Genomic DNA, 21158 nt, shown 5'->3' on the forward strand with positions numbered 1-21158 from the left:
GTGCGATTATTTTGTGTGGGGAACCCTCAAGTATAAGATATATAGCAACAACCCTCATAGTCTTCAAGAACTGCAGCAGAAAATTTCGGATGAGACTGCAAAAATTCCAGCAGTCCAGCTTCAATCCGCCTTCAGCAACATGCTGACCATGGCCAAAAGTGCCAAGAAATCAATGGTGATCACTTCCAACATCTGCTACAGTTAGGTTAGTACTGTATTTCCTTTCCTCTGCTGTGTTTCTTTTTACCCTGGAACTCCCGTTCTCCGGGCCACCTTTATTTACTCCACCCTGTAATCAAATACTGTTTTTAATCTAGAAATATCAAAATATAGAAACGTTATGTATGCCATATTTGCAGAATAGTGACACAGATGGTGCTTTATAAATAAAAGCGACACACATCTGCCGTAAAATAATGTTCAGTTGAAGTATGTTTAAGACGGAAAATCCTACAGTAATTGATTTTGTGACTGTGTTGGATGATCTAACGAGTCCTGAACCAATAACATGTCTTGCAGGGCAACTTAGTTTTGGTACTATATCCTCTAGCGAAATAGCCGATGCACTCACATTGCAGGAAGAGTCCCGCTCATCTACACCAGCGGCACAGATGTGGGAGGGGTAGACCGGAGACTCAAAGGCGTCCCAGAAGAGCGACGCGCACAGGTCCTGGCTCCAGACCTCGATGTCCACCTTCTGCAGGTTGTTTGGTAGAAATCCGTCGTACTGCAGACAAAGACAGTCTTCCGTTAGAGTAGCAGCGGAAATTAGCGGCAAGGGATCTGATTACTTAAAAGCGGCTGTTGTAATGTAAAAGAGCAAGGAGCACATATTAGAGAATACGATATACATTTATAAAGTATTACACGATATGAAATCCTGAATAATGTAATGTCTTATAAGCATAGTTCATTTGTTTTATTTGTCATTTAATGTTGTACGAGTTTATCACTATTTCGATTTTGTACTACAACTATTTTCTTGAAAACTTATTGTTTCCAGAATTCTAGAAAAACGACATAATAACATTAGTTCTGTTTAGTAGTATTTACCATAACATAAGAAACGAATTTAATTAAAATATACAACTCCGAAGTGAGATCTTGTGGAAGTGTTGTTAATGAAAGTAATTACTTAATTAAGGAGAACTGTAAATTTTTCTGGTAGAAATGCTAGGTAGATAGTATCATACAAAATTTCATATACAAAATCAACTTGTGTCAAAATTCATTTTATGTCAAACATTGTCCAGAATTTTGCAAAGCATAATATTGCACTTGAATACTTGTGAATTTTTCGTTATATGCTTACTAAATTGTTCAAATGGCTCTGATCACTATGGGACTTAACATCTGAGGTCATCAGTCCCCTAGACTTAGAACTACTTAAACCTAAGGACATCACACACATCCATACCCGAGGCAGGATTCGAACCTGCGACCGTAGCAGTCGCGCGGTTCCGGACAGAAGCGCCTATAACCGCTCGGCCACCGAGGCCGGCATATGCTTATTAATGTAAATGTTTAATACACTATGTGATCAAAAGAACCCGGACACCTGGCTGAAAATGACTTACAAGTTCGTGGCGCCCTTCATGGGTAATGCTGGAATTCAATAAGGTGTTGGCTCACCCTCAGCCTTGAAGACAGCTTCCACTCTTGCAGACATATGTTCACTCAGGTATTGGAATGTTTTTTGGGGAATGGCCCATTCTTCACGGAGTACTACACTGAGGAGAGGTACCGATGTCGGTCGGTGAGGCCTGGCACGAAGTCGGCGTTCCAAAACATCTCAAAGGTCTTCTATAGGATTCATGTCAGATCTCTGTGCAGGCCAGTCCATTACAGGGACGTTATTGTCGTGTAACCACTCCGCCACAGGTCGTGCATTATGAACAAGTGCTCGATCGTGTTGAAAGATGAAATCGCCATCCCCGGGTTGCTCTTCAACAGTGGGAAGCAAGAAGGTGCTTAAAACATCATTGTAGGCCTGTGCTGCTATAGTGCCACGCAAAACAACAAGAGGTGCAAGCCCCTTCCATGAAAAACACGACCACACCATAACACCACCGAATCCGAATTTTACTGTAGGCACTGCACACGCTGGCGGGTGACGTCCACCGAGCACTCGCAAAATCGATATCCTGCCATCGGATCGCACATTGTGTACCGTGATTCGTCACTCCACACAACATTTTTCCACTGTTCAATTGTCCAAAGTTTACCCTCCTTACACCAAGCGAAGCGTCGTTTGGCATTTACCGACGTGATGTGTGGCTTATGAGCAGCCACTTGACTATGAAATCCAAGTTTTCGCAACTCCCACCTAACTGTCAGAGTACCTGCAGTGGATCCTGATGCGGTTTGTAAATCCTGTGTGATGGTCTGCATAGATGTCTGCCTATTACACATTACGAGCCTCTTCAAGTGGCGGCGATCTCTGTCAGTCAACAGACGAGGTCAGCCTTTAGCCTTTTGTGCTGTACGTGTCCCTTCACGTTTCCACTTCACTATCACATCCGAAACAGTGGACCTATGGATGTTTAAGAGTGTGTAAATCTCGCGTACAGACATATGACACAAGTGACACCCAATTACCTGACCACATTCGAAATCTGTGAGTTGTGCAGAGCGCTCCATTCTGCTCTCTCACGATGTCTAATGACTACTGGGGTCATTGATATGGAATACCTAGCAGTAGATGGCAGCACAATGCACTTAATACGAAAAACGTATGTTTTTGATCACACATAGTCTAATTTGAGAAAATTATGTTGTTATGCCTATATTTACATATTGAAAGTTGGCTCGTAGTATTCAAAGTTTAATTTTGTTATTGTATAAATCAATCATTTTTGCGTAGTATTTATCGCAGGGCTACTGCAGATATGCTTTTATGTACCTAGTATCGACTAAATAGAACTTAGTTATCTTTTTAATTTATTTACGGGGCATCTTGGAAATCTCCTTCGTGTTCTAGGTGAGAGACACAATGAGATCATTGCCCACCTGCAGAGAATGCTGGGACATGTGTTTGAACAGAGAACTCTTGTTTTTGAGAACTTTTAACATTGCAGCGCGTCAGCAATAGTGAATAATTTGGCGGATTCTTTATACGACGGTCACTCCAAAAGAAATACACACTTTTTTTTAAAAAATCCATCTTTTATTCTACATGTCTGAATGTTGTTTAGGAACAATATTCTCGTTTCTCCACATAATTTCCATCCCTGTCAACTGCGCCTATATACTTGCACGGTAAAATTCTGGAACAACCTGTTGGAGCCACTGTTTGGCAACGTGCACAAGGGAGTCATCATCTTCAAACCTTGTTCCACGAAGAGAGTCTTTCAGTTTCCCAAAGAGATGATAGTCACATGGAGCCAGGTCAGGAATGTAAGACGGGTGTTTCAGTGTTGTCCATCCGAGTTTAGTGATCGCTTCCATGGTTTTTAGACTGACATCCTGGGAACCCACCTGGCACAAACCATTTTTAACGCCAACTCTTTCAGTATTCTGCAAACACTTCCTTCCTCTATCCCAACATAGCGTGACAATTCGTTCACTGTGATGCGTCTGTCAGCAGTCACCAATTCGTTGACTCCCTGCACATTGTCTGGAGTGTGTGCAGTATGAGGCCTGCCGCTGCGAGGACAATCCTTAATATTGCCGTGCCTGCTTTCATCACGTAACCTGCTTGTCCACCGACTAACTGTATTGCGATCGACAGCAGCATGTCCATACACCTTCTTCAACCTCTTGTGGATGTTTCCCACTGTCTAGTTTTCACAGCACAGGAATTCTATGACAGCACGTTGCTTCTGACGAACGTCAAGTGTAGCAGCCATCTTGAAGACATGCTGTGACGGTACCACTCACGGGAACAGGGTGAACTAAGTTTGAAAACAAGCGGGAAGGATGTATCTACACACTGTAAAACTTTCACACATGCAGAATGAAAACTGTATTTTTACAAAAATAGTGTGCCTTTCTTTTGTAGTGACTCTTGTTTTCCGTTGGACGAAGAGCAGACCTACTCTGTGTCGAATGCCGCAGTTGGCCATGATGCTGTACGGTAATATGGCAACGTGTAGGTTGGATTCGCACAGTACGATTTCGTTACTCGTTCACAACGTGAGTCATGTTGCACAGTACGATTTCGTTACTCGTTCAGAACGTGAGTCATGTTTAACTTCATCTTGGTTGTCGTCACGAAATCGCTATAAGTTTGAAGTGTTGAGCTCGTGTCTCACATGTGGTTGTGTCTTTGTGAGGCGAGGATGTTTCGAGGCTCGGTACAGAACCTGCCTGTTATCGATTCATCCGAAAGGTGACACAGTCAAGCTAGTCACACTCGCTTTTAGTAAATCTTGTAAGTATTTTTGCCGTTTATATTAGATTATACTTTGTTAAATTTTCTTAACTTTCTTTACTTGTATAGAAAGTATTCTCTAAGCACAATTAATACCTGTACTGTTGTCACTCAATCATTTTCCTGAGTTCAGTTATATGAATTTACGTTTATACATTCTTAATGATTCTACTTGCTATACTTTTCTTATTTAAACTGATTAAAGTGCCTTGTGCGCAATAGTTGGTACACGACTACTAGATCTTAAACGTGTTACCTGGCCGCCTCAAGTGGAAGAATTTCCCAGTTTTCACGTTACAGTTCACGTCCAAAATAGTAGTAATCACGTTTCAGTGCAGCAGACAAGGTAGATTTTGATGCTGACACAGGTGGCAGGGATGTAGTTCTTTGGTGGGTAGAAAGTGTATTTATTCGATGTCCTATTTTTTGTGTGTTACTTTAACAAATTGGGAATACATTCCCATTAAACTGCAAACATCTGTAAGCAATGTAGCTTTTTTGCTTGGTGAGATATTTGATATAGTCGTCCATATTTACTTAATTTCAGTCGTCGTTTTGGAATGCCCAGCTCAGATCGTTGCCCTGTCTAGGTGATTTTGTGCAATCTCGTTTGCTAAATTTTATTCGCGGGTGAAAATTTTATATATGAGATGAAATAATTTTCAAATCAGGCTATATTTGGATTTATTTTCAAGAGAATCCAAATTCAAACGCTAGCAGTGACCTTACATACTCTGGTTGAAGGTGGAGAGTCGTTTGGTTTGTGGTTTGATTCGGCCTGCCACAACTTCCTCTCCCATACCAACTTCATCACGGAGTAGCCAATGTCCTCAATTACCTGCTGGACGTATTGCAGTCTCTGCCTTCCACTAATGCTCTTACGCTGTACAGTTCCCTCTAGTATTGGAAATTTGTGGTAAGGATTATGGGACCAAACTGCTGAGGTCATTGGTCCCTGGGCTTATGCACTACTTAAGCTAACTTACGCTAAGGACAACACACACACCCGTACCTGAGATAGGACTCGAACCTCAGATGGGGGAAGCCACAGGAACCGGACAAGACGCCTCAGACAGCACGGCTACCCCACGCGGCCTTCCCTCTAGTACCGCGGAAGTTATTGCCTCATATCTCAACATGTGTCCTATTTTCCTGTCACTACTTCTTGCCAGTGTTCTCCATGCATTCACTTTCTCACCCACTCTGCAGAGAACTTCCGCATTTCTTACCTTATTAGTCTCCCTAATTTTCGAAATCCTTCTATAACACCACGTCTCTAACATTTCGATTCTCTTCTTCTCTGGTTTTCCCATAATCCATCACTCACTTCCATACAATATAATGATCTAAACGCCCGCCCTTAGAAATTTCTTCCTCAAATTAAGACCAGAAAGTTATTTTACAATTATATGTGTGGTGTCTGTTCTTTCGGACATGTCGGAAAGAACAGGCACGATGCATGTATAGATACGCCTCGATTGGCATACGACTATTACAATGCAGATGTAATCGTTCGTCCCCTTGTGGGAATACAGTGAGGCTGCGAGCAATGGGGAAATGAACGGCGTCACATCATCAATGGTGAGCAGCACTTGGGAATCTGAGTCGGACGGGAAGCGTGTCCGGATGACCAAGGTGGATGAGGGAGCTGTTCTAGTTAAGCGGGAAATTCCGGCTAGAGTATCGGTCCGGCACAAATTTTCAATTATTTTTTAAAACTTTCCTGGAGATATCAGCGATCAAAATATAATACCTGAAAGTGATTATAACAGTCTAAATCGCAAGGCACATTTATTGAAAGGTAACCGTTTTCTATTATACCATGATCATCTTCAGACCTACAGCCACTGTCCGTCGTGATGATCGAAACCGGTCAATCACTTCTGTCATAATTATTTTCTATTTTCAAGTACAGGTGTTAAATTATTTCAAGGCCCAAAGTAGCTATCTCAAACAAATTTTCCTATACAGATATTTTAGGCACTAATGTCCTCTGTGCCTATGCTAATCTGTTACATCCTCCTTGTTTCAGCCGCCATATGGCTTTTACTTCCGGGATAGCAGAATTATGTCACTTCGTTTTGTTTACGGCGTGGTCGAAGATTTTGAAGTTATGTGAATCGCTAATCTCAAATCTCATTACTTTTGTCTTCCTCCAGTTTGCTGTCATTCCATACTAGTGCCCGACAGACTATTCGTTCCATTTCACTAAGGATAGTACTGTCGTAAGAGAATCTTATCATTGATATCCTTTTAATCTGACTCCTGAGCCTTTACTTTACTTGCATCATTGCATGTAGAGAATAAACAGTAGGGGCGAAAGGCAACATCACTGTCTTGCATCCTTTTTAATCCGAGAACTACGTTGTTGGTCTTCCATTCTATCTGTTCCCTCTTGGTTTTTCTACGTATTATATACTATAAGGCTTTCGCTAGAGCTTACGCCAATTTTTCTAGGGAATTTGAACATCTTGCAAATTTTTATATTGGCGAATGCTTTTCTACATCGACTATTCCTATGAACCTGTATTGATATTCCTGAAGTCTTGTTTCCATTGTCGAGCACAATGTTAGAACTGGTAGTGAATATGTGTCTCTTATCCAGCCACTCATTAGACTATGGTCTGCTGGTCTGCTGGTCTGCTTTGCACCAAGAGTGATTTGAATATACAAGACACTTACACCAACTGGAAGTACTACAATATTATGTAGCTGCTCTACGCAGTGCTTCATGGCTGTGTAAGTGTGGGCTTTTGCAGTTTTCCCAGTGCTGATGACAGACATGTAAGGCAGCCAGTACTCACCCAGAGGCGTCCCCAACCGACCACCGTAACTGGCGAGCCAGCAGGAGTGTCCTCCCCCTGTGCAGGCAGCTGGATCGGCGCCACGGTCTCGCCATTCAGCGGAAACGGGGTAGACACCTGTCATCATATTATTACGTTGAGGCATAATCGGAACAAAGAACAAATCAATACGCCATTTCATTAAAAATACAGTGTAAGTGAAAGTAAGAGTAAATGCCATAAACGACATTTTGCGACCCACTTACCTCTGATAGGCCTTGGACGTCTATAAGATTAGTGCAGTATCAGTGAACAACTTAAATGAATCTGGTATTAATCTTATCACACATCGACACTGCTCCCGGCCTTCAACTCTGGATTTACCAAGCACTGGTAGAAGGCCATAGCGGCAATCACATCATCTTAAACTTAATGGACGGTAGTAATGGGGGAGATGATGGTATAATATGCAGACATTCATTTATTAATTATACTTAAACACATATTTGTCGTGTTCCAAGTAAGAGGTTCACAACAAACACTGCGAGAGACCACCACGACACAGGAATAGCCTCCAGCCTGTCACCTGCCAGTACTGTGCGGCGCCGGCCGGTGTGGCCGAGCGGTTCTAGGCGCTACAGTCTGGAACCGGGCGACCGCTACGGTCGCAGGTTCGAATCCTGCCTCGGGCATGGATGTGTGTGATGTCCTTAGGTTAGTTAGGTTTAGGTAGTTCTACGTTATAGGGGACTGATGACCTCAAGTAGTTCTAAGTTGTAGGGGACTGATGACCTCAGAAGTTAAGTCCCATAGTGCTCAGAGCCATTTGAAACATCAGTACTGTGCAGCGGCCGCCAGATGGCGCTCAGAAACACAGACCTGTTCCTGCTTCCGCGCCCCTTCCTTCAGCCCGTCGATACGTCTGCTGAAGGCGAGGACAACAATCAATAGGGAACATCGTCACCTGCACACTACATTGCTTTACCTTGCCGACAATGCGCCACAGAAAATGGTTCAAATGGCTCTGAGCACTATGGGACTCAACTGCTGAGGTCATTAGTCCCCTAGAACTTAGAACTAGTTAAACCTAACTAACCTAAGGACATCACAAACATCCGTGCCCGAGGCAGGATTCGAACCTGCGACCGTAGCGGTCTTGCGGTTCCAGACTGCAGCGCCTTTAACCGCACGGCCACTTCGGCCGGCTAATGCGCCACAGACACTGGGACAGTTGTGAACCAGCGCTCAGACAGTTCAGTGCCCACAACTTGCTCAGTAGAGTCCTCTGAAGAACACTTTCCGACTTGGCAGTCGCTATTTACGGAGAGCTTGGACCACTATGGAGTTTGTGCACAATTACTATCAGTTATACAGGGTGTTTCCGTAAGAGCGTGCAAAACTGTAACAGGACATAGAGAATGCTCCACTGAAAAATTCGAGGTTGGGAACTTGGGCTCGGAGAAGCAGCTTAAGGGGATATGGAAGTAAACTTACCTACCCCTTTATCTAGCATTACTGTTTTCTGCCTTATTTACAACTAATAAGCGTAACAGTTTACACATACTGTGCTCTTTACTTACATGTACGTTCTTTATTTCCTGCAAGGAAACAAGGTGAAGGAGCCTGATTACTAGGAAGTCATGATGCAGGTTTTCTTTATTCTTCTTGTCCATAGTGAGGCACTGTTGTATCGTTGATTCGTAGCACGTTCTGTCATGAGACAGCGTAAATACGGTACAACATGACGGTCCACCACCTCACTTCAGTGTGGATGTCCGCAACCATCTCAATGCTGTATTTCCTGGTCGCTGGATTCCATGGCTTGCGAGGTCATCTGACCTGAAGCCCCTTGATTATTTCTTATGGGGATATTTAAAGTCACTTGTGTATGAGATCCCAGTGGATACGGAGATTGAATTAGTTGCCAGAATTATAGCTGCTTGTGGTGTGATTCGAAACACACAAGGGATATTTGTCGGGGTGCGTCAGAATCTGGTTCGCCAATTTCATGCTTGCACTGAGGTTAATTGCCGTCAGATTCAGCACATTTTGCAAGATACAGAACAAATGGTACGTTCATTGTTTCAATGATGATCATTGCAGTTAACTGTAACTAATGTGAATAAAGTACACAGTAAAGTGATTTTATTCCTATTATCTCCTTAAGCAGATTTCTCCGACCGCAGGTTCGATATCTAGAGTTGTTCAGAGGAGCATCCTCTATGTGCTGTTAAATCTGTGCACGCTCTTACGGAAACACCCCGCACATCACAGACTGCCGAGAAACGGCAAAGTTACAAGATCTCACTGTATTAGGGTTTGAGGCATCAAGTGCCATGCATGAAGTTGTACTGAAGCTAACTACTATTTTGTAACACACCAGTAATAAACGTTATTTGGTTATGTCTCATAGTGCTACAACATTCCCGTTATAGAGTGCCCTGTCAACCAACTGTTAATTAACAAGCGTGCAGTGGCTACCTCGAACGAACTACAACAGTTTTCTGCTACTGTGGATGTTTGGGCTGAATTAATAGTAGCATTCAGTTAGTGCACTCATAACAATATCGAAACGTCCAGGCGGATGAAGACAGTATGCATGACTGGAACTCGAACTCGGGACCTTTTTATTTCACGAGTGGGTGCCTTACCGGCCGAGGCAACCTACCTCCTCCCGTTCCATCTTCACAGCTTAAATTCAGTGTCACTCTGCTTCCTTCAGAAATTAATTCTGGAAACATTTACCTAGGCTGTGCCGAAACCATTTCACCTCAACAGTGTATCTTTCGAGAATGCTAATTGAGCAAGGTACGAAGGGAAACTTTCGTGAAGTTTGGAAGGTCGGAGATGAAATACTGGCAGAATTACTGGCAAAATTAACTGTGTGAACGGATCGTGAATATTTCTAGGACAGTTCAGATGATAGAGCACTTGTACGTAAAATGCAAAGGTTCCAGTTCGAGTCCCGGTGCAGCATACAGTATTAATCTATATGGAAGTTTAAAGTCAGCCCAGACTCCGGTGCAGAGTGAAAATTCATTCTGTACATTGATCTTCTCCAAAAGGCAAATTATTTCAAAGTGGGAGAGTGGTTCTTCCGCTCTGCAGCATATTGTACGCAGTTTTGAAGCCGGCCGGTGTGGCCGAGCGGTTCTAGGCGCTTCAGTCTGGAACCGAGCGACCGCTACGGTCGCAGGTTCGAACCCCGCATGGGGCATGGATGTGTGTGATGTCCTAAGGTTAGTTAGGTTTAAGTAGTTCTAAGTTCCAGGGGACAGATGACCTCAGATGTTAAGTCCCATAGTGCTCAGAACCATTTGAACCATTTGCAGTTTTGAAACTTCCTGGCACAGTAAAACTGCATGACGGATCAGGACTCTAACCTGGAAACTTCAAAGTGTTTTTGCAGTGTGCTTTGCCTTGTCAAGTATCGTACCCTAGCGGAGCTTACCTCAGTGAGCTATTTGTTGTCAAGTATTGATTTAAAGGTTATGGAAACGAGATCCTGCGTCACTACAGAAAATAAGAAGAGAGAATTGCTCTTACTGGATTGTTCACAGCGGTTTTAGTTAATTTCATAAGAAAACAGGAAACCAGCCTCGGCTGGATTACACGGACTTACAGGCTCAGTTGAGGGCCCTTGATTCCAGTCACTGGACCATCTAGTAGTTTCGGGGAGCTCGATCGGCATAAAATAGATGCACAGCAGCAGTTTCTCATAATTTAGTTGCGAAGTCTGCAGTTGCGAGTGTCTACTACTGAGCTTGCCACGTTTGTACATGGAAGATCTGGGGCAACGGTTACCGGAAATATGATATGGGTGACTACTGTACCCGACCCTTAGATTCATTCTGTCAATAAGGGAGATTATACGTTTTCCATAGTTTCCTGTCACGTATTACGTACGTTTCTATTCTGTATTTTTCAGCATTTAATACTGTGGCTGAAACCTCCCACTAGTGGATAAATCTTCTGCACCCGAAGAAATATTACGTTTTCTATCACGATTTGTACTGCAATGAAGAGAAATTCATGGCAATATTGCGAGACACAAGGTATCCTCATAATTCCCAGGGTGTGCCCTGGTAGATAAACAGAGCTAGGTTTTCCCTCCACTTACCCCTTCGCCCTGGAGCTTCAGAAGAAAATGACTCCAGGACGGTAAATTCGCCACATTGGTGCTTCTTGTACTCTGCCTGCCCTGCGTTATTGGATAATGAAAATTGATAAATAAATGAACGCATGAAAGTCTGATGCTTGCCCACTAACGAGAGAACACGCAGAATCGCACGAAAATGTGCTATTGATAGAAATTGGGCATCCCAGAAACACTAATATGAGCTATTCACTTGCTAAAGTGCGCGTTGTACGACGAGATATGTTTGAATGATCATTGAATGATCACCTACACAGTGTCTAAGAGAGGAAATTTCGTAACGCGAATGGGGACTGGGTGTTGTCCACATCACCATTGCATCATTATCGTTCGCACAATGTGGCGTCAGCTGAAAAGGCTTTAACTCGGCTGCCAAACTTTCCCAGGTGAGGAATCCCAGCCGTCAATGTTATCTTTTCATTCCTTTTCATTAACAGTTTCATTGAAAAATAGTAACAACTACTAGATTACTTAGTAATTAGAAATGTAGGTTTGGCACATTTATTAAATAATAACGAACAATTTCGTCTTGTTAGAAAGTCGGTAGTAGTGATCAATGTTGCAACATTTAGACACACAGTTATCTTTAACTGTACTGTGAGATGATTCACCTTACACCTACAAATGTGATAGCCGACATACGCAACAACAGATCCTTAACTGCTGTATACGCACCCTCAGTAGGGCGATGTCGTTGACCCAGGAGTCAGACTCGTCGTATTGCGGGTGTATCGTGAAGGACTCCACGTTGTGGCGCGTGCCTCCATCATCCAGCGTGATGGTGCCCGCCAACACCTCCAGAACGATGTCACTGCAGACAGCAGAATGGAGCGATATATTCCGTACAGCTACTAGACCGATTCAGAACACATCAGCAATCATCCCCATCCATATCACTCAAAAATTGTTCAAATGGCTCTGAGCACCATGGGATTTAACATCTGAGGTCATCAGTCCCCTAGAACTTAGAACTACTTAAACCTAAATAACCTAAGGACATCACATACAACCATGCCAGAGGTAGGATTCGAACCTGTGACCGTCGCTGTCGCGCGGTTCCAGACTGAAGCGCCTACAACCGCTCGGCCACAGCGGCCGGCTCCATATCCCTGATTGCTTGCTTGTTGGTTGGTTGGTAGGTTGGCTGTTTTGGCGAAGAGGACAAAACAACGAGGTGATCGGTCCATTGGATTAGAGAAGGATGGGAAAGGAAGTCGGCGTGCGTTTCCAAAGGAACCATCCCAGCACGTGCCTGAAGGGAATTAGGGAAATGACAGAAAACCTAAATCGGGATGGCCGGATGCCGGTTTCAACTAGGGCTACTGATATTTTTTTAAAAATATTGTGAATCCGATATCGAAAAGAGTATCGACATATAGATATGTTCTTGTTGTTGTTGTGGTGGTCTTCAGTCCTGAGACTCATTTGATGCAGCTCTCCATGCTACTCTATCCTGTGCAAGCTTCTTCATCTCCCAGTACTTACTGCAACCTACATACTTCTGAATCTGCTTAGTGTATTCATCTCTTGGTCTCCCTCTACGATTTTTACCCTCCACGCTGCCCTCCAATGCTAAATTTGTGATCCCTTGATGCCCCAGAACATGTCCTACCAACCGGTCGCTTCTTCTTGTCAAGTTATGCCACAAACTCCTCTTCTCCCCAATTCTATTCAACACCTCCTCATTAGTTATGTGATTTACCCATATAATCTTCAGCATTCTCCTGTAGCACCACATTTCGAAAGCTTCTATACTGTTCTTGGCCAAACTATTTATCGTCCATGTTTCACTTCCATACATGGCTAGACTCAATACAAATACTTTCCGAAACGACTTCCTGACACTTAAATCTAAACTCGATGTTAACCAATTTCTCTTCTTCAGATACGCTTTCCTTGCCATTGCCATTCTACATTTTATATCGTCTCTACTCGACCATCATCAGTTATTTTGCTCCCTAAATAGCAAAACTCCTTTACTACTTTAAGTGTCTCATTTCCTAATCTAATTCCCTCAGCATCACCCGACTTAATTCGACTACGTTCCATTATCCTCGTTTTACTTTTGTTGATGTTCATCTTATATCCTCCTTTCAAGACACTGTCCATTCCGTTCAGCTGCTCTTCCAAGTCCTTTGCTGTCTCTGACAGAATTACAATGTCATCGGCGAACCTCAAAGTTTTTATTTCTTCTCCATGGATTTTAATACCTACTCTGAATTTTTCTTTTGTTTCCTTTACTGCTTGCTCAATATACAGATTGAATAACATCGGGGAGAGGCTACAACCCTGTCTCACTCCCTTCCCAACCACTGCTTCCCTTTCATACCCCTCGACTCTTATAACTGCCATCTGGTTTCTATACAAATTGTAAATAGCCTTTCGCTCCCTGGATTTTACCGCTGCCACCTTTAGAATTTGAAAGAGAGTATTCCAATCAATATTGTCAAAAGCTTTCTCTAAGTCTACAAATCCTAGAAATGTAGGTTTGCCTTCCCTTAATCTTTCTTCTAAGATAAGTCGTAAGGTCAGTATTGCCTCACGTGTTCCAATATTTCTAAGGAATCCAAACTGATCTTCCCCAAGGTCGGCATCTACTAGTTTTTCCATTCGTCTGTAGAGAATTCGTGTTAGTATTTTGCAGTTGTGGCTTATTAAACTGATAGTTCGGTAATTTTCACATCTGTCAACATCTGCTTTCTTTGGGATTGGAATTATTATATTCTTCTTGAAGTCTGAGGTCATTTCGTCTGTCTCATACATCTTGCTCACAAGATGGTAGAGTTTTGTCAGGACTGGCTCTACCAAGGCCGTCAGTAGTTCTAATGGAATGTTGTCTACTCCCGGGGCCTTGTTTCGACCCAGGTCTTTCAGTGCTCTGTCAAACTCTTCACGCAGTATCCTATCTCCCATTTCGTCTTCATTTACATTCTCTTCTATTTCCAGAATATTGTCCTCAAGTATGTCGCCCTTGTATAGACCCTCTATATACTGTTTCCACCTTTCTGCTTTCCCTTCTTTGCTTAGAACTGCGATTCCATCTGAGCTCTTGATATTCATACAAGTGGTTCTCTTTTCTCCAAAGGTCTCTTTAATTTTCCTGTAGGCAGTATCTATCTTACCCCTAGTGAGATAAACCTCTACATCCTTACATTTGTCCTCTAGCCATCCCTGCTTAGCCATTTTGCACTTCCTGTCGATCTCATTTTTGAGACGTTTGTATTCCTTTTTGCCTGCTTCATTTACTGCATTTTTATATTTTCTCCTTTCATCAATTAAATTCAATATTTCTTCTCTTACCCAAAGATTTCTACTAGCCCTCGTCTTTTTACCTACTTGATCCTCTGCTGCCTTCACTACTTCATCCCTCAGAGCTACCCATTCTTCTTCTACTGTATTTCTTTCCCCCATTAGTGACAATTGTTCCCTTATGCTCTCCCTAAAACTCTGTACAACCTCTGGTTTAATCAGTTTGTCCAGGTCCCATCTCCTTAAATTCCCACCTTTTTGCAGTTTCTTCAGTTTTAATCTACAGCTCATAACCAATAGATTGTGGTCAGAGTCCACATCTGCCCCTGGAAATGTCTTACAATTTAATACCTGGTTCCTAAATCTCTGTCTTACCATTATATAATCTATCTGATACCTTCTAATATTTCGAGGATTCTTCCATGTGTACAACCTTCTTTTATGGTTCTTGAACCAAGTGTTAGCTATGAATAAGTTATGCTCTGTGCAAAATTCTACCAGACGGCTTCCTCTTTCATTTCTTTCCCCCAATCCATATTCACCTACTATGTTTCCTTCTCCCCCTTTTCCTACTCTCTAATTCCAGTCACCCATCACTATTAAATATTCGTCTCCCTTCACTACCTGAATAATTTCTTTTATCTCATCATAAATTTCATCAATTTCTTCATCATCTGCAGAGCTAGTTGGCATATAAACTTGTACTACTGTAGTAGGTGTGGGCTTCGTGTCTATCGTAGCCACAATAATGCGTTCACTATGCTGTTTGTAGTAGCTTACCTGCACTCCTATTTTTTTATTCATTATTAAACCTACTCCTGCATTACCTCTATTTGATTTTGTATTTATAACCCTGTATTCACCTGACCAAAAGTCTTGTCCCTCCTGCCACCGAACTTCACTAATTCCCACTATACCTAACTTTAACCTATCCATTTCCCTTTTTAAGTTTTCTAACCTACCTGCCCGATTAAGTGCGGCAAAAAAATCAAAGTACCGACTCACAAAAATATCGGCTTCACATTGTAAATACACTCCTGGAAATGGAAAAAAGAACACATTGACACCGGTGTGTCAGACCCACCATACTTGCTCCGGACACTGCGAGAGGGCTGTACAAGCAATGATCACACGCACGGCACAGCGGGCACACCAGGAACCGCGGTGTTGGCCGTCGAATGGCGCTAGCTGCGCAGCATTTGTGCACCGCCGCCGTCAGTGTCAGCCAGTTTGCCGTGGCATACGGAGCTCCATCGCAGTCTTTAACACTGGTAGCATGCCGCGACAGCGTGGACGTGAACCGTATGTGCAGTTGACGGACTTTGAGCGAGGGCGTATAGTGGGCATGCGGGAGGCCGGGTGGACGTACCGCCGAATTGCTCAACACGTGGGGCGTGAGGTCTCCACAGCACATCGATGTTGTCGCCAGTGGTCGGCGGAAGGTGCACGTGCCCGTCGACCTGGGACCGGACCGCAGCGACGCACGGATGCACGCCAAGACCGTAGGATCCTACGCAGTGCCGTAGGGGACCGCACCGCCACTTCCCAGCAAATTAGGGACACTGTTGCTCCTGGGGTATCGGCGAGGACCATTCGCAACCGTCTCCATGAAGCTGGGCTACGGTCCCGCACACCGTTAGGCCGTCTTCCGCTCACGCCCCAACATCGTGCAGCCCGCCTCCAGTGGTGTCGCGACAGGCGTGAATGGAGGGACGAATGGAGACGTGTCGTCTTCAGCGATGAGAGTCGCTTCTGCCTTGGTGCTAATGATGGTCGTATGCGTGTTTGGCGCCGTGCAGGTGAGCGCCACAATCAGGACTGCATACGACCGAGGCACACAGGGCCAACACCCGGCATCATGATGTGGGGAGCGATCTCCTACACTGGCCGTACACCACTGGTGATCGTCGAGGGGACACTGAATAGTGCACGGTACATCCAAATCATCATCGAACCCATCGTTCTACCATTCCTAGACCGGCAAGGGAACTTGCTGTTCCAACAGGACAATGCACGTCCGCATGTATCCCGTGACACCCAACGTGCTCTAGAAGGTGTAAGTCAACTACCCTGGCCAGCAAGATCTCCGGATCTGTCCCCCATTGAGCATGTTTGGGACTGGATGAAGCGTCGTCTCACGCGGTCTGCACGTCCAGCACGAACGCTGGTCCAAATGAGGCGCCAGGTGGAAATTGCATGGCAAGCCGTTCCACAGGACTACATCCAGCATCTCTACGATCGTCTCCATGGGAGAATAGCAGCCTGCATTGCTGCGAAAGGTGGATATACACTGTACTAGTGCCGACATTGTGCATGCTCTGTTGCCTGTGTCTATGTGCCTGTGGTTCTGTCAGTGTGATCATGTGATGTATCTGACCCCAGGAATGTGTCAATAAAGTTTCCCCTTCCTGGGACAATGAATTCACGGTGTTCTTATTTCAATTTCCAGGAGTGTATATTGCCGCTTTTAAAGGTGTGTATTTGAGTATTGATTTGCTGTTAGATATTCTGTGCATCAACAAACTAGGAGGCTGCCTATCCACATTAGAGCAAGAACTGAAAGGAAAACGATGCACCTTCATGCTTGGCGATAACCACTTTGCTAACAACGGTAAGTGCATGTAAGTGGCACAGTAAAAGGTGTCCGATGGTTCCGTCGTTCCGTTTTGTCACATATACACTCCTGGAAATGGAAAAAAGAACACATTGACACCGGTGTGTCAGACCCACCATACTTGATCCGGACACTGCGAGAGGGCTGTACAAGCAATGATCACACGCACGGCACAGCGGACACACCAGGAACCGCGGTGTTGGCTGTCGAATGGCGCTAGCTGCGCAGCATTTGTGCACCGCCGCCGTCAGTGTCAGCCAGTTTGCCGTGGCATACGGAGCTCCATCGCAGTCTTTAACACCGGTAGCATGCCGCGACAGCGTGGACGTGAACCGTATGTGCAGTTGACGGACTTTGAGCGAGGGCGTATAGTGGGCATGCGGGAGGCCGGGTGGACGTACCGCCGAATTGCTCAACACGTGGGGCGTGAGGTCTCCACAGTATATCGATGTTGTCGCCAGTGGTCGGCGGAAGGTGCACGTGCCCGTCGACCTGGGACCGGACCGCAGCGACGCACGGATGCACGCCAAGACCGTAGGATCCTACGCAGTGCCGTAGGGGACCGCACCGCCACTTCCCAGCAAATTAGGGACACTGTTGCTCCTGGGGTATCGGCGAGGACCATTCGCAACCGTCTCCATGAAGCTGGGCTACGGTCCCGCACACCGTTAGGCCGTCATCCGCTCACGCCCCAACATCGTGCAGCCCGCCTCCAGTGGTGTCGCGACAGGCGTGAATGGAGGGACGAATGGAGACGTGTCGTCTTCAGCGATGAGAGTCGCTTCTGCCTTGGTGCCAATGATGGTCGTATGTGTGTTTGGCGCCGTGCAGGTGAGCGCCACAATCAGGACTGCATACGACCGAGGCACACAGGGCCAACACCCGGCATCATGGTGTGGGGAGCGATCTCCTACACTGGCCGTACACCACTAGTGATCGTCGAGGGGACACTGAATAGTGCACGGTACATCCAAACCGTCATCGAACCCATCGTTCTACCATTCCTAGACCGGCAAGGGAACTTGCTGTTCCAACAGGACAATGCACGTCCGCATGTATCCCGTGCCACCCAACGTGCTCTAGAAGGTGTAAGTCAACTACCCTGGCCAGCAAGATCTCCGGATCTGTCCCCCATTGAGCATGTTTGGGACTGGATGAAGCGTCGTCTCACGCGGTCTGCACGTCCAGCACGAACGCTGGTCCAACTGAGGCGCCAGGTGGAAATGGCATGGCAAGCCGTTCCACAGGACTACATCCAGCATCTCTACGATCGTCTACATGGGATAATAGCAGCCTGCATTGCTGCGAATGGTGGATATACACTGTACTAGTGCCGACATTGTGCATGCTCTGTTGCCTGTGTCTATGTGCCTGTGGTTCTGTCAGTGTGATCATGTGATGTATCTGACCCCAGGAATGTGTCAATAAAGTTTCCCCTTCCTGGGACAATGAATTCACGGTGTTCTTATTTCAATTTCCAGGAGTGTAGAATTTGTCGGGAACACTTCATGATTCTTTTTTTTTTCATTTCTGCCAACGTCAGCGTCCTAGCAATTGAAGTGTCAAAACTGCGTGGTGAAGCTAAGCGTTGCAGCTTCTGTTGATAGCGCCGATTACGTCAGCATTTCCTCACACGTCTCGGCCCACCGGAAAGACCAGTCTCGTCATTTACATTTCTGTTCATCATTTTCAGCAACTGTTTTTGAAGAACGCTGATGTGAAGAAATGGTACGCTAGTTACGCTAAAAATCGCTTTTTAACCCAAATATTATGGTATTTCTTCACATCGGACATTTTTTATTCCATTCATACCGCCACCCCCCCAGCACAATCGGACTCTTTCGCACCATATATCCTTGCTTCACACAAGCAAAGACAAAGACTGCACGTGTTGAAAGCTCAAAAAGTAGGAAGACTCCTTCACGCAGTGACAGAAAAGTTATGTTCTGCAACAATATCAAAAGAACAACGTAAAATACGTACTGAAAATTGTGAAAACAATACAATATAAAATAAAAATAACGGCTTTTGATATGGCCATACTGATATCGATATGTCGTGGTAAGATACCTCCCGAACATATATCGATATCGTTTGAAAAAATGTCAGTATATCGATAGTTTACCAGCAGCTATAGTTTGAACTGTCGTCCTCCCGAGTGCGAGTCCAGCGTGCTAACCATTGCGCCACCTCACTCAGTCCCCTGATTCTTAAAAGAGTCTAACTCCCATGTAGAAAATAACTACGGACATCTGATTGCTATATGTAAGGGGCACTCAAATTATTTCAACAGTAATCGCCAGAACTGTTAATACATGAATCCCACTGAGAAAGAAGGCGGTCAATGCCTTCATGGATAAATATTTGTGGTTGCTACGGAACCATGATTTTACCCAGGCGTGCACCTCCTCGTAACGAAGCAACGCCACAAATGTCTTCCTTCAGGGCTCCGAAAATACATAAATCACTTGGGGAGAGATCGCGGCTTAATGGAGGATGTTTAGAGGATGCCCAGCAAATCTTCTGTGGCCAACTCTAAACAACGTACATCACACGGGGAAGATCGGGACATAATGGAGGAAATGTAAAGGCTTCCCAGCAAATATTCTGCATCCTAATTGAAACAACGTTGCCAATACCTGGACGAGCCGTTTCCACCTGCAAACATTTTTCCATGAAGGTATCGAACGACTTGAATCACAGTGGGATAAATGGATTAACGGTTATCGCGATTAATTTTGAAATAACGAACAGTTTACTTACTCTTTTATGACTTGTCTCCTTTTCATTTGACTGTCCGTAATAGATTGTCCAATAGTACTTACACTTTGTCCTTATGAAAAAAATAACATGTAACATACCTGTACTGTTGAGCGTACAAAAGTTTTTTTGTGACACGTGTTCCTAATGTTCCCTAATTAATGGAAACAAGCCATCAAATCCGAAAATCAGTGCTTACTGATTGAATATTGGTAATTAAAATTTGATCGTTATCACACGAGTGTTTATTGTGCGCAACAACGATCTAAATCTAAAACATAGTAGTAAGTTAAAAATTCAACGTCGTTAGCCGTAATCCTGTATAGAAAATGTCTGAATGAATTCGGATTGCAGAATAAAAGCGAACGCCAGTACCAAAAAGAGCAAAAGCTGTATTTGATAAATGCCTGTAATGACTTTGAAATCGCGCAAATACTCGGCAAGAATGACAATGCAGCAGTGGAACAATGCGCACTCTCGTGTGCTTAGATACAGAAAACACGTCTAACATGAACGCTAAAGACGTTAATTTAGTACACACTGGTAAGCCAAAACATTATGATGACTGCCCACCGCAACGTTGTATGCCATCTGGTGGCGTTGATGGCGAGTGAGACGATAACAAAAGCATGTAAGCCGATCAGACAAGGACGGGTGATCACCATAGCGACGGCAGATTATTATTAGATAAACCTTTGAACGAGTATCTCGAAAATGGCGAAGCTGCTCGAATGTCCACGTTTTACTGTCGTCAGCATCTACGGAAAGGGGTAGGACAGTGAGTGAAACTACTACTAGGCGCTAAATGGTTGGACATACACGACTCTTCACAGCACGTGGTGTTCGGAGGCTTGTCTTCTCTGTAAAGTTGGGGAGATAGTGATCTGTGGCATCCCTACCGAAAGAGCACAATGCTGGTGCACGCACAAGTGTTTCGGAGCACATCAACTATCGTACACTCTTCAACACGGAGCTCCGCAGTTGACCGCTCCCACGAGCTCACGTGTTGACCCGACGACGATTGCAGTGGGCACGGGACCATCGGATTTCGAACGTCGATCAATGGAAAAGTGTCGGTTGTTGGGGTGAATCACATTTTTGCTACACTAGGTCGATGGTCATCTCTACAAATCCCGTCATCGAGGGGAACGGCGGCTCGAAATGTGCAGCCCGCCCTCGAACGCAGGCTGGTGGGAGCAGTATTATGCTATGGGAGGCATTCTC

The 21158-nt window shown here is 44.6% G+C and overlaps 1 protein-coding gene across 1 annotated transcript in view; it reads right to left on the bottom strand.

Annotated features, from left to right (window-relative positions):
- Nucleotides 1–21158, bottom strand: part of LOC124778596 (trypsin delta-like) — a 48523-nt gene that overhangs the window by 13785 nt on the left and 13580 nt on the right. The window contains exons 4-5 of the mRNA XM_047253655.1: nt 11987–12122; nt 572–727 (exon numbers count right to left, since the gene is read on the bottom strand). Of these exons, the coding sequence (XP_047109611.1) occupies nt 572–727; nt 11987–12122 (292 nt within the window). The remainder of the gene's footprint in view (nt 1–571; nt 728–11986; nt 12123–21158) is intronic.

The sequence above is a fragment of the Schistocerca piceifrons genome, chromosome 1 (genome assembly GCF_021461385.2).
Source record: "Schistocerca piceifrons isolate TAMUIC-IGC-003096 chromosome 1, iqSchPice1.1, whole genome shotgun sequence".
Taxonomy (NCBI): Eukaryota; Metazoa; Arthropoda; class Insecta; order Orthoptera; family Acrididae; genus Schistocerca; species Schistocerca piceifrons.